The 13375-nt window shown below is 43.6% G+C and overlaps 1 protein-coding gene across 1 annotated transcript in view; it reads left to right on the plus strand.

Moving 5' to 3' along the window:
* LOC132822846 (N-terminal EF-hand calcium-binding protein 1-like) overlaps nucleotides 1–13375 on the plus strand; it is a 142639-nt gene that overhangs the window by 63156 nt on the left and 66108 nt on the right. Inside the window, exons 2-3 of the mRNA XM_060836219.1 lie at nucleotides 7400–7424; nucleotides 9303–9411. Of these exons, the coding sequence (XP_060692202.1) occupies nucleotides 7400–7424; nucleotides 9303–9411 (134 nt within the window). The remainder of the gene's footprint in view (nucleotides 1–7399; nucleotides 7425–9302; nucleotides 9412–13375) is intronic.

The following is a 13375-nucleotide window of genomic DNA, read 5'->3' on the forward strand; positions in this document are numbered from 1 at the left end:
GGGAGGGGATTCCAGGATTTTGACATTGATTTTCCAAGGCTGAATGGTGAGTGGATTGGAGGGAGTTTGCAGGTGGTTGTGCTCCCATGTATCTTCTGCCCTTGTCCTTCTAGATGGAAGAGCTCATAGGTTTGGAAGGTGCTGTCTAAGGGTATTTGGTGACTTACTGCAGTGCATTTGTAGATAGGACATACTGCTGCTGCATGATGTCCAGGGCACTGTTACCTCCCCTCTGGAATTCAGCCTCTTTTGTCCATGTTTGAACCAAGGCTGTAATGAGGTCAGGAGTTGAATGGTCCTGGCGGAAACCAAACTGGGCGTCCCTGAGCAGGTCATTGCTGAGCAGGTGCTGCTTGATAGCACTGTTGATGACACCTTCCATCACTTTACTGATGATTGGCAGTGAACAGGATGGGGTGGTGTTTGGCCAGGTTGGATTTATCCTGCTTTTTATGCAGAGGACATACTTGGGCAATTTTCCACATTGGTGGATAGATGCTGGCGTGGTAACTGTACTGGAACAGCCTGGCTAGAGGTGTGACAACTTCTGGAGAACGAAGTCTTCAGTACTATTGCTGGAATGTTATCAGGGCCTGTAGCCTTTGCATTATCCAGTACCTCTAACCATTTTTTGATATCGTGTGGAATGAATCAAATTGGGTGAAGATTGATATCTGAGATGCTGGGGACCACTGGAGAAAGCTGAGAATGACCATCCACTCACCACTTCTGGCTGAAGGTTGCTGAAGCATAAAATCTTAATATATTATGTCCAACTCTTTTCATAATAAAGGATGGCATTCCATTAGCCTTTCTGATTATGTGCTGGATCTACTTTCTCACATTCGGAGACTCATGCACCAAAACATCTAGATTCCACCTCACCTCGGAATTCTGCAGTCCTTCACCATTTAAGGAATATTTTGTAATTCTATTATTTGTTCTGGAGAGACCACGTTTACTGCCCCATCCTCAGTTGCCACAAGATGGCAGTGTTGGGCTGCTCCAACCCATTTCCAATCCTTGGAGTGACAGTATTCCCATAGCAGGAGGGGTCCAGGACATTGTACCAGCAACAATGAGGGAACTGCAATATGTAACCAAACTTGAGTAAAATATTGGAACAGAACTCAGGGATGATACTGTTCCTGAAGTGTTGATGCTTTAATATGTATTGTGGTGGTGTTTGGCAGGAGTCAGATGAAATAATGTTAGGGTCTGGCCATTGTCCATCCTGTAATGGATCAAACACAGCCACAGCAACACCTTGCAATTATACACTGCCCTCAGCCTATGGCAAAGTTTCCTAAGATGTTTCAAAGGAATAAAGTCTAATAGTGAACCATACGCTCAGGAGATGTCAGGGAAAAATGGCCAAAATCTGTGTTAAAGAAGTAAGGTCTTAAAAGGGGGTCCTGTAGGAGAGGAGATAGGTGAAGGGATTGAGGGAGGGAATTCCAGCACCTGGGGAACAGAATGGCTGCCAGTGGTAAATTGGGGAGGTTATGAGGCTGAACTTGGAGGAGCACTGTGAAAGACAGGGTTATAGGGCTGGGGAGAGAAGGGGAAGGGTGGGACCATGAGGGTTTGATTAAAGCTATAAGAATGTTATAATTGAGGCATTGTTGGATTTGAAGCCAGTGGTGATGAGTGAATAGGATTGGATTCAATTTCCAGTAAGGGCAGGATGAGTTCAAGTTGTAAGGAGTGTGTTGGATGGGAGTGTTGGAATATGAGCAAGTGAGGACTGCAGATGCTGGAGATCAGAGTCGAAAAGTGTGGTGCTGGAAAAGCACAGCAGGTCAGGCAGTATCTGAGGAGCAGGAGAATCAATTTTTCAGGTAGAAGCCCTTCATCAGGAAATTAGAAACTTCAAAACGGGAGGGTTGGAATGGTCAAGTACGAAATTAACAAAGGCACAGTCCACCAGTGATGGTGAGAGAAATATTCATTTCTCGTATGGAATTCATGCTCATTTTTTATAAAGATCATATCTTTTAATTTAGTTTATTTTTTGTTTGTAGACTATAAAAGAAAGGTTCTGCTTTGCCCACCCTCCCTGGTTTAATAAGCTGGCTGCAGTTTTGAAAAAAGGTCATGTTGACTGGGTCACTTTGTGAGTGATGCACAAAGTTGTGTTCCTGAAACGTTGATAACAAAAAGCAGGCACCGCGGAACCAATGGGTTATGGACTAAAGGAAAACTGTTTGACAACAATGTTCTGATTGGCTCCTGACTAGGTGATCATGGTTAGTGGGGCTCCAGTGCAGCCACCTACTCTGCAAAGAGAAAGCATCAATCCCTCCGTGTCTCTGTCCCTGTTTTAGTGTGAAAGTCTCCAGTGATGACTAGCTGTCTCGCGTTCACATTTCCCTTCAAATCTCCTCTTGAAGGAGGAATAAAATGTCTCAGGGCAAGACCTCAACATTAGCCCAATTATGTCAAGCTGTGAAACTCCATTCACAATGCTCCTCATCGTTTAAGGCAGAAATAATGGTTGGAATATTCTGGAGGTGTCACAGGTTGCTGGTTAGATTTGGATTTTATTGTCACTTATACTCAAGTGCAGGTGTACGGTGAAAAGTGTACAAAAACCAGTAAGACGCCCTGATTATTAAGAAGGCCCCGTTTCATCATGTACCACTCAGGCACTTCACAGGCCAGCTGCGGCTCTTGCCAAAGGATCAAGGAGAGGTCCTACCCTCCAATGCAGGCCAGCCAATCCAAAGCTAATCAGCTATTTGGTGCCCAGCAGCATCACCAGGGACAGAGTGGTTGCTCCCAGCACTACACCAAGCCACGACTTTATTTATCTTCACTTTTTTTGTTTCATTTGTGTGGATTCTTTATTTCAATACTTTTCAGTGATTTCACTGTCACCGTGTGTGCTCATGGGTGTCAGCCAATGCAGCCCCATACAAATGTATGACCTACTTTTTAAAAAGGACACTGGTCTTCCCATTAATACACTCACTACCATTCAGAAGATCCATGGCAGTCTGATTGTGGCCTTACCAGCACCCTCTTGCCTGTTGCCCCTATACTCTCGCTAACCTTCAAACCCTGCCAGCTATCTCAAACTTGTCCCACAGGAAGAATCATCTCCTTGGCATATCCGCCCTGTGAAGCTCCTGTATATGTTTCAGTAAGATGCTGGGGCATGGAGTATATTTAAGGAGGAGGTAGGCAGATTTGTAATGAGTAACAGGGTTGAAGGATTATGGGGAGCATGCCAGAGGAGTGGAGTTGAGACCAAGATGAGATCAGCCATGATGATATTAAGTGACAGAGCAGACTCAACAGGATGATTACCTATTCCTAGTTCTTATGTTTTTATGTTCTTTTATTGTACCACATACACCAACATTCCCATCTTCAGAAGAACAAGATTATGTTTCAATAAGGTATAAGATACACTTTACATTCTTCTAGAGTCCAATTCCTACAGGCCCTATCTGCAACAGGATTCCTGCATCCAGACGTCTTGTCAATGCTCAATAAACAGGACAGCTCCTGTGGTTGCTATGGCAGCCATTTAAGAATTATGCACCACGTGTAATGTAATTTTACCAATGTGTCTTCAAAGGGAAGCATTTTTAATAGCCAAATTGGAATTGATTCAATCTTAAAACTGTCTAGCGTCGCAAATTGCTTCTCAGTAAGACATTTGATGTTGGGTAAGTACTGCTGCACTATGCAGATTCAATTGGGATTCAGTACATTTAGCGGAGGCTGGGTATAAGCCAAAGTAACTCTGTGAAAGCACTACCCTTGGAACTTCATCAGATCTTCAGGAGTATCCGGTTACTGTGCCCTAACACTGTGTAAATGTGATGAATTTGTTGGACTAAGTTCGGAACTCACCACAATAAGACATGAAAACCTATGAATGAAACAGATGTATGTGTAAATAATGTAAGTCGGAACTTGCATTTCTCTAGCACCTTCCACAACTTTAGGTCATCATTTTACAGTAAACAAAGGTTGGTGTCACGACCAGGAGAAGAGGAGGAATCTCCTTGTAACTCCCTCTTGGTCACAACACATATTTCTATTTCTTTTTTAGCGCGCTATTACACTTTAATTAATGCATAATTAATTAGATCAAAGCAACTTGGCTAATTTACAAGGTGTTTTTGAGTGAAAGAATGAGGAATTTTATTACCCACTAACCTTAAGCATAAAAAATAGTAAAAACATGACGTTAAATAAACTCACACGAACACAAAAGCAAAGCTTAAAAGTAAAAGGGAGGGAGAGGATATCTAGTATAGAAAAGGCGATAAAAAGAATTTTTAAAATAATTCATTCATCGAATATGGACATTCATATTGGGCAAGCATTTATTGCCTATCTGTCAACGTCCTTGAGAAGGCAGTTGTGAGTTGCCTTTGTGAACTGCTGGGGGTCATGTGCTATAGGTAGATCTACAATGCCAATAGGGCGCGAGTTCCAAGATTTTGACCCAGTGACACTGAAGAAACAATAATATATTTTCAAGTCAGGATAGTGCGTGACTTGAGGGGGAGCATGTACATTATGGTATTCCCATTATCTGCTCCTTTTTCTCAGTGGTTGTAGAATTGCAAGTTCCTGTCTCAGGAACCTTGGTGAATTTCTGCAGTGTATCTTGTAGGTAGTATACACTGCTGCAACTGAGCATCTGTGCTGGAGAACGTTTGTGAATGTGCAGGCAATAAAATGGAGGTTGATTGTCTTGGATGGTGTCAAGTTTCTTGAGTGTTGTTGGAGCTGCACCCATCCAAGCAAGTGGGAGTATCCCATCACAATCCTGACTTCTGCCTTGTAGGTGGTGTGCATGCTTAGGGGAGTTAGAAGGTGAGTTACTCAGTGTAGGATTGATCACCTCTGACCAGCTGTAGTAGTCCTCGTATTTATATGCTAGTCCAGTTCAATTTTTGATCAGTGGTAGCCAATGTTAATCAGTGTTGAAGAGTGTGTTGCTGGAAAAGCAGAGCCGGTCAGCCAGCATCCGAAGAGCAGGAGAATCGACGTTTCGAGCAAAAGCCCCTCATCAGGAATGAGGCTTGTAGCCTAAAAGGGCTGAGAGATAAATGGGAGGGGGTGTTGGGGCTGGGGGGAAGGTAGCTGGAAATACGATAAGTAGATGAAGGTGAGGGTAAAGGTGACAGGTCAGGGAGGAAGGTGGAGTGGATAGGTGGAAAGGAAGATTTACAGGTGGGACAGATCAAGAGGGCAGTGCCAGGTTGGAAGGTTGGATCTGGGATAAGGTGGGGAAAGGGGAAATGAGGAAATTGGTGAATTCCACATTGTTTCTGTGTGGTTAGAGGGTGCCAAGACAGAAGATAAGGCTGATGCTGCCTGACCTGCTGTGCTTTTCCAGCACCACACTCTTCAACTCTGAACTTCAGCATCTGCAGTCCTCACTTTCTCCCAATGTTAATCAATGGTCAGCTTTGCACAACCTCATCAGATGATCAATGCAATCATTTTCAGTCAGCTTTTTTTAATGTTTACCGTCATCATTACAGTTTGTAATCATCATGGTAGGAATGCAGCTTCCAACTTGCACACAGCAACATCCCATAAACAGCAATAAATAATATAATTCTATGGGAAATCTGAAGCAAAAACCGATGTTGCTGGAGAGACTCAGCAAGTCTGGCAGCATTTAGAGTGAAGAAAACTTCCAAGTCCAGTGACCCTTTGTCCAAACAATGTAACAGTTTCAGTGCTGTTAATTGAGGGATAAACAATGGCCAGGACACCAGGGAAAACTCTGAAAACCAGAGAATAGTGCCATGAGTTTAGATTACTTACAGTGTAGAAACAGGCCCTTCAGCCCAACAAGTCCACACTGACCCGCCGAAGCGCAACCCACCCATACCCCTACATTTGCCCCTTACCTAACACTATGGGCAATTTAGCATGGCCAATTCACCTGACCCGCACATCTTTGGACTGTGGGAGGAAACCGGAGCACCCGGAGGAAACCCACGCAGACACGGGGAGAACGTGCAAACTCCACACAGTCTGTCGCCTGAGTCAGGAATTGAACCCGGGTCTCAGGCGCTGTGAGGCAGCAGTGCTAACCACTGTGCCACCGTGCCGCCCACAGATCTTTTACGTTAGACAGTTCCACATCTCTTCCAAATGACGGCAGCTCCCTCAGTACCACAATGGAACCTTGGCTTAGATTTAGATTTTGTTCTCATGTCTCTGGAATGGGCCTGACACTGTGACCAGGAATTGGAGACCATTTGGACAGCAATGGACTGTTGTCTGTGACCTGTTACCCTTTCAGGCCTACATTTTCTGGTACTCAAGCACCGACACTAACCTTCTGCATGTTGCTTTGTGAGCTACTTCTGAATCCTTGTCTCAGCATTGAGAACAAAATAAAGATTTAAACCAAAACCCCTTTCCCTCCAATTGATGTTCCTACTGCTGCTGAGACAACTTCCAACACCCATGATAAAGTTTCAGAAAAATGTGCACTTAGGAACCTCCCCTTAATCTCTGAAGCCTTTTCATTTGAACAGCCCATGTCCAGTTTAACTTGCTGGGGTCTCTTAGTCAATCTCTTAATGGATGTGAGAAACCACAGAGAAGGACTTACAATACTGTCTTGGAAACCTTTTTACTCCCTCCATTTCTCCCCCTCAGTTGTTCTGAAAGGAATCCAGGATATGAATTTAAACCATGTTCTTGAACACAAGCTTAGTTCAGAAGAGGATTTTTCTTTGGGTCATAGCAAGTCAGAAATCCCACTTCCCTCTAAAAGATGGCACATCTATATTGATTGATATTTTTAACCAGACAAAAGTGAGGACTGCAGATGCTGGAGATCAGAACCAAGATCAGAGTGGTGCTGGAAAAGCACAGCAGGTCAGGCAGCATCTGAGGAGCAGGAAAATCGACATTTCAGGCAAAAGCCTTTCATTAGGAATGGGTTCTTGACTCTGATATTTTTAACCAACCTGTTCTGACACTAGGCCATGTCCAGAGACATGTGGCACTTGAACCCTGACCTTCTGGCCTAGAGGTTACCATTGAGCCCACATAAGAGCTGTCATATCCTTAGTTACGCTTCTGGCATTTTTGTTAATGCACGCTATGATTGAAGAGCTTCGAGGGGTTGAATGGCCTACTCCTATCAATCCTGTTCTTTTTGTGAGGCGTTTGGCCATCTTTGTTTGCTTCTTTCTCACAAGGGAGTTGACCTCAAATTGTAATTGCAATTTTCATAATTTTACTTTCTGAGAGTGATGTAACAGAATGCAATAGCTCAGGGCAACTTCATGGCTCCCTGAAGACAAGGCAAGAAATTATATTGTGTTTATTTTTACAATCTTCTCAAAAGTACACTACCAATGGGATACAATTAATGTTTGCTTTTTAATCTTTTGGTTTTCAGATATTTCGAAGAGCAGACAAGAATGGTGAGTCAGAGACATGGTTTTGCAGTTTCTGTCTGTTGTTACTGTTTTTTTTTGTATTCATGAGACGTGGGCATCGCTGAAAAGAAGTCCATTTATTACTCTCCTAAGAGCCCTCAACTGAATGGAAGGCAAGGCCAGGTAAGAGTCAAATTCAAAAGGATAATTGCCATCAGACCTTGATTGGACTTTGTTGGCTACTCTCTGACTCAGTAATCAGAAATGTAGAAAAAACACGACAAAGATCTTGATTTTAATTTCCAAACCTCATGGACACTGGGCAGCTAAACCTGTTAAAACTAGGTCAGCCATTTCCTACACTGGGTCTCACTCTGAACCTCCTTTTCCAGCAAACAAGTGTGAAAGGAGAGAAATAGAAGTCTACCCTTAAGGTTTCTTTTCATTGTAGGTTTGTGGACCTGGAGGTGGAGTGAGTGTCTAGGCCTCACCAGGGAAGTCTCAGGCTCCTCTGGGATCTCCCCCGTTTCCTATCACAGAAGCAGACCATTGGAGTCAGCATTGTTCCTCAAAAGAGCATCCCACCCAGACCCACCCCCCTACTCCATCCCTGTAACCCTGCATTTTCCCATGGCTAATCCACCTAACCTGCATAACCCTGGATACTAGGGGGCAATTTAGCATGGCCAATCCAACTAACCTGCACATCTTTCGACTGTGGGAGGAAACCGGAGCACCTGGAGGAAACCCATGCAGACGTGGGGAGAATGTGCAAACACCACACAGATAGTCGCCTGAGGCTGGAATTGAACCTGGGTCCTTGGTGCTGTGAGGCACTGTGGTAACTGAGCCAGCATTTTGCCACTTTTCAGCACCTATTGCCTGTCCCCAGTTACCCTTGAGAAGATGGTGGTGAGCTGCCTTCTTGAACTGCTGTAGTCCATGTGCTATAGGTTGACCTATAATCCCCTTAGGGCATTTCAGGATTTTGACACTGAAGGAACAAGGATGGTGAGTGGTTTGGAGGGGAACTTGCTGGTGGTGTTATTCCCGTGAGTCTGCTGCCCTTGTCTTTCTAGTTTGAAGTGGTCATGGTTTTGGGAATTGCTGTCAAAAGATGTTTCTGCAGTGCTTCTTATAGGCAGTACATACTGCTGCTGCTGAGCGTCAGTAGTGGAGGGAATGGATGCTTGTGGATGTCCTGGATGGTGTAAAGCTTCTTGAGCATTGTTGAAGCTGCATCCATCCAGGCAAGTGGGGAGTATTCCATCACACTCATGACTTGTGCCTTGTAGTTGGTGGCTTTGAGGAGTCAGGAGGGGAGTATACCTAGTCTCTGAGCTGCTGTTGTACCACTATATGGTTAATCTAGTTGAGTTACAGGTCAATGGTAACTCCCAGGATGATGATAGATGGTGACATCGTTGAATGTCAAAGGGTGTTGGTTAGATTCTCCCTTATGAGAAATGGCCATAGCCTGACATTTGTGTGGCAAGAATGTTGCTTGCCACTTGTCAGCCCAAAACTGGCTCCAGATCTTGTTGCATTTGAACGTGAACTACTCAACTTGGTCAGCATGGATGAATTAGACTGGAGGTTCAGTTTCTGTGCTGAATGACTCTGTGATTGTATGAGCTGATTGGCTGACTGGTGGTGAGCATTTCCATCATTCCCCTGGGCTAGGCCTTTTGCCACCTAAGGTCTCAGTAATGGTGGTCAAGTGGAATCTGGGGAATGTTATCAGAAATGAGCTGTGGCTAATTTGGAGCTCACAAGTATCTTGTCTACCTCTATTATCTTCCTCCACCTTCAACTTCCAGTCTTGCACCCCCAACCCTGTCCTTTAAGATTGGGTTCTAAGTTGTTGTCAAGTTTACCACATTTCTGGTTAATGTTATGGACTGATTTGTCTCCTTTTTACAGATGATGGTAAATTATCCTTTGATGAATTCAAGGCCTACTTTGCGGATGGAGTCCTGAGCACTGCTGAGTTACGGGAGCTGTTTCACAAGATTGATAAGCACCGCACAGAGTAGGTACCACTTCTGTCAATTAGTTTGACATCAGTCATGTGGTGGAAAAGGATATGTCATGTGCAGTGCCTCAGAGAAGGAACAAAGCATTTATACAATCCATTTTATGACACAGGCTACCCAAAACTGCTTTCAGCCAATCAAGTATTCCTATCGGAAAGATGTTGTGAAACTTGAAAGGGTTCAGAAAAGATTTACAAGGATGTTGCCAGGGTTGGAGGATTTGAGCCATAGCGAGAGGCTGGGGCTGTTGTTCCTGGAGCGTCAGAGGCTGAGGGGTGACCTTATAGAGGTTTACAAAACCATAAGGGTAATGGATAGGATAAATAGACAAAGTCTTTTCTCTGGGGTGGGTGAGTCCAGAACTAGAGGGCATAGGTTTAGGGTGAGAGGGGAAAGATATAAAAGAGACCCAAGGGGCAACTTTTTCACACCGAGGGTGGTACATATATGGAATGAGCTGCCAGAGGAAGTGGTGGAGGCTGGTATAATTACAAATTTAAAAGGCATTTGGATGGGTAAATGAATAGGAAGGGTTTGGAGGGATATGGGCCGGGTGCTGGTAGGTGGGACTAGATTGGGTTGGGATATCTGGTCGGCATGAACGAATTGGACCAAAGGGTCTGTTCCCGTGCTGTACATCTCTATGACTCTGTGACTCTAAGTACTTTTAAATTTATAAAAATTCTTTCTCAGAACATCAGAAGCAATTATTTATTGCCAGTCCAATATTGCCCTTTGAGAAGGTGGAAGTGAGCTGCTTTCTTACTGCATTTAGGGGTCACTGCAGGCAAAGAGATGGAGTTTGAGAACTTTGATCTAGAGAAGGAACAGCGATGTATTTCCAGGTTAGGTTGGGAACTTGCAGTTGGTTGTGATCCCCATGCATTTGCTGTTCTTATCCTTTTATAAAATCAAGGTTGTAATGAGAGAAATGACAACTAATTTTCACACAATAACACGACAAACATGTTTTTGTGATGTTGAATGAAGGATAGATTTTCTATAGATCCAATTTCATTGGTTGAGACAGAAACCAAGACGTTTCACTTTGGGGATAAAGTTTATTGACTACTCAGTCTTACAGCTCCTTCTGCTGCCCACACCCCAATGTTACAGATGACCCCTATATCAATATGCTCAAACAATTAATATCCACCCAACTATTTCTTCTTTACCTGAAATCAAGACATGAACAAATTAACAACATGATTAACCAGGTATTAACAGATTTCTTCTTCCAAATAGTGGCATGGGCTGTTTATGTCCATTAAAGGAGTGGATGGTTCCTCAGCTTCAGATGGTACCTTTGACAGTGCAGCACTCCTTCATTACTGCAATAGAGTGTCTACATACATGATCGTGTGTGCAGTCTCTCAGAGGTGGGACTTGAATCCATAGCCTTCAGACTCAGATAGAAAACCATTTCTAGCTGAGCAGTATCCTGGGAGGAAGTGCCAGGCGTGTGTGATTGGGGGGGAGGGGGATGTTGAATAAAACACCACCAACCACTACAAATTCTAAATTTCAAATCGTCAGTTAGTCATAAGTTGCATTAACTGATAAACTTATGTTAGATTTTTTTTTTCCTTTTGTGAAGCACTGGATTCTGTGAGTTTCAGCACCTAATCCCCCAAGTAGAAGGTGGAATCTCCTCATCACAGGTTCTTGTTCAGTTTCTTGCTGTCAGCACATAATCCCTGCATTCCCACCCACAGAAATATGTCTTCAGTTTGTTGCCACATTCCTAGATATTGGGTTTTGGTGCTTTCGGATGCCAAAGTTTTCACGTTTAAACTCACAATTTTGATTGCTGGCAAGAAAAGAATTATTCTGCTTCTTTTTGCTTCAGCTTCCGAGGACAAAACAGCTCCTCTCACTCGGGTGAGTTATTTGAGGCTGCTTCAGACTGAGTGACTGACAGACTAGCTGAGCATCTTCTTCCACCTGTGATAAGAAACCATAGAAATAGCAAGGGAGAGAAACTAACTTTATACCAACAGGACTGGGCAGATCGGTTTATGAACAGACACAGGGCTGGGCCTGTACACTCTGGGGTATAGAGAATCCAAGGTTACTTAACTGAAACAATTGTGATCCTGAGGGGTATTGACCAGGTAGATGTTGAAAGGATGTTTCCTCTTGTCGGAGAATCTAGAATTTGGGATAATCTTTTAAAATAAAGGATTGTCCATTTAAGATAGAGTTAAAAAATCCACAACATCATGTTATAGTCCAACAGGTTTATTTGGAAGCACTAGCTTTCGGAGCGCTGCTCCTTCATCAGGTAACTAGTGGGGCAGGATCATAAGACACCAGAATTTATGGCAAAAGATCACAGTGTCATTCAATTAAAATGATATATTCAACAACCCTAGATTGCTGTTACGTCTTTCATCTTACAGAATGGGTTGCAGGTTTCGGTTCATTAATATGTAAATCCCAGAATCTCTTTCAAGTGACATTCTCAAGATAAGATTGTATCAAAAATAGGTGACATCTCAACTCAGACAGTGTAATAAAGGTGTGAGGTTAAAGTCTGTCAGTATCCCGATCTTGAGTCAGACTGCTTCTATTTACAAGTAGGAATGTATGAAATGTTATATGGATTGACTGCCTGCAGGTTCAATGTTTTTTGAGGAAAAATAGAATGTATCTGCAAATACCATTCTGCAACTGCAAATGTGTGTGTGTGTGTGTGTGTGTGTGTGTGTGTGCGCCAAACTTGGCTATCAGCCTCTGCTCAGCCACTCTGTGTTGTTGCATATCCCGAAATCCGTCTTGGAGGATGGACATCCGAAGATCCGAGGGCGAGTGTCCCTGACCGCTGAAGTGTTCCCCTAATGGAAGGGAACATCCCTGTCTGACGATTGTTGCTCAGTGTTCATTCGTCGTTGTTGTAGCGTCTGTTTTGTCTCACCAATGTACCATGTCTTGGGACATCCTTGCCTGCAGCGTATGAGATAGAAAACGTTTGCTGAGTCACATGAGTACCTGCCGCCTACATGGTGGGAGGTGTACCCACGTGTAATGGTGGTATCCATGGCAACACTCTGGCATGTCTTGCAGTGGTTGCCATGACAGGGTTGTATGGTGTTGTGGTCGATGTCCTGAATGCTGGGCAATTTGCTGTGAACAGTGATGTGCTTGAGGTCTGGTGGTTGTTTAAAGGTGAGAAGTGGAGTTGTGGGGAAAGTCTTGATGAGGTGCTCATCCTCATCTATAATGTGCCATCCCATGAGGATGGCCTCAACCGGGAACTTGGGTTCATGTCACAGCACAGCTGACCCCACCACACTATTTACTCGCGTGCACACACACACACCCACACACACATGCAGGCCCTCTCTCATACACACGCTCTCTCTCAGACAAACACATACACCCCCCCCACACTCACACCCATGTACATATCCTCTCACAGGCTTATACTCTGCCACACTCACATGCACACTCTCCCAAGCATGCACATATGCAAACACACACAAACATGTCTATGGGGTGGATTTGCATTTGCAAATTGTATTTGCAGATGCATTCTATTTTTGCTCAAAACCCATTAACCTGCAAGGCAAAAGTGAGGAGTGCAGATGCTGGAAACCAGAGTTTAGATCAGTCAATGCAGGCAGTCAATCCATATAACATTTTATAAATTCCTTCTTTGGAAATAGACCCAGTCTAACTCAAGATTGAGATATAGACAGAGTCTAACCTTACATCTTTAATATATTGTCTGAGCTGAGATGTCACCTTTTTTTTAATAAAACCTTATGTTATCTTGAGAATGTGACTTCAAAGAAGTTCTAGGATTTACATATTAATGAACTGAAACCTACAACCCATTCTAAAAGATGAAAGACTTAACAGCAATCTAGGTTTCTTGAATATATTGTTTTATTAGCATGATATTGTGAGCTTTTGCTGTAAATTCTGTGTCTTATGACCCTGCCCCACTTGTCACCT

Source organism: Hemiscyllium ocellatum, chromosome 15 (genome assembly GCF_020745735.1).
Source record: "Hemiscyllium ocellatum isolate sHemOce1 chromosome 15, sHemOce1.pat.X.cur, whole genome shotgun sequence".
NCBI classification, from domain to species: Eukaryota; Metazoa; Chordata; class Chondrichthyes; order Orectolobiformes; family Hemiscylliidae; genus Hemiscyllium; species Hemiscyllium ocellatum.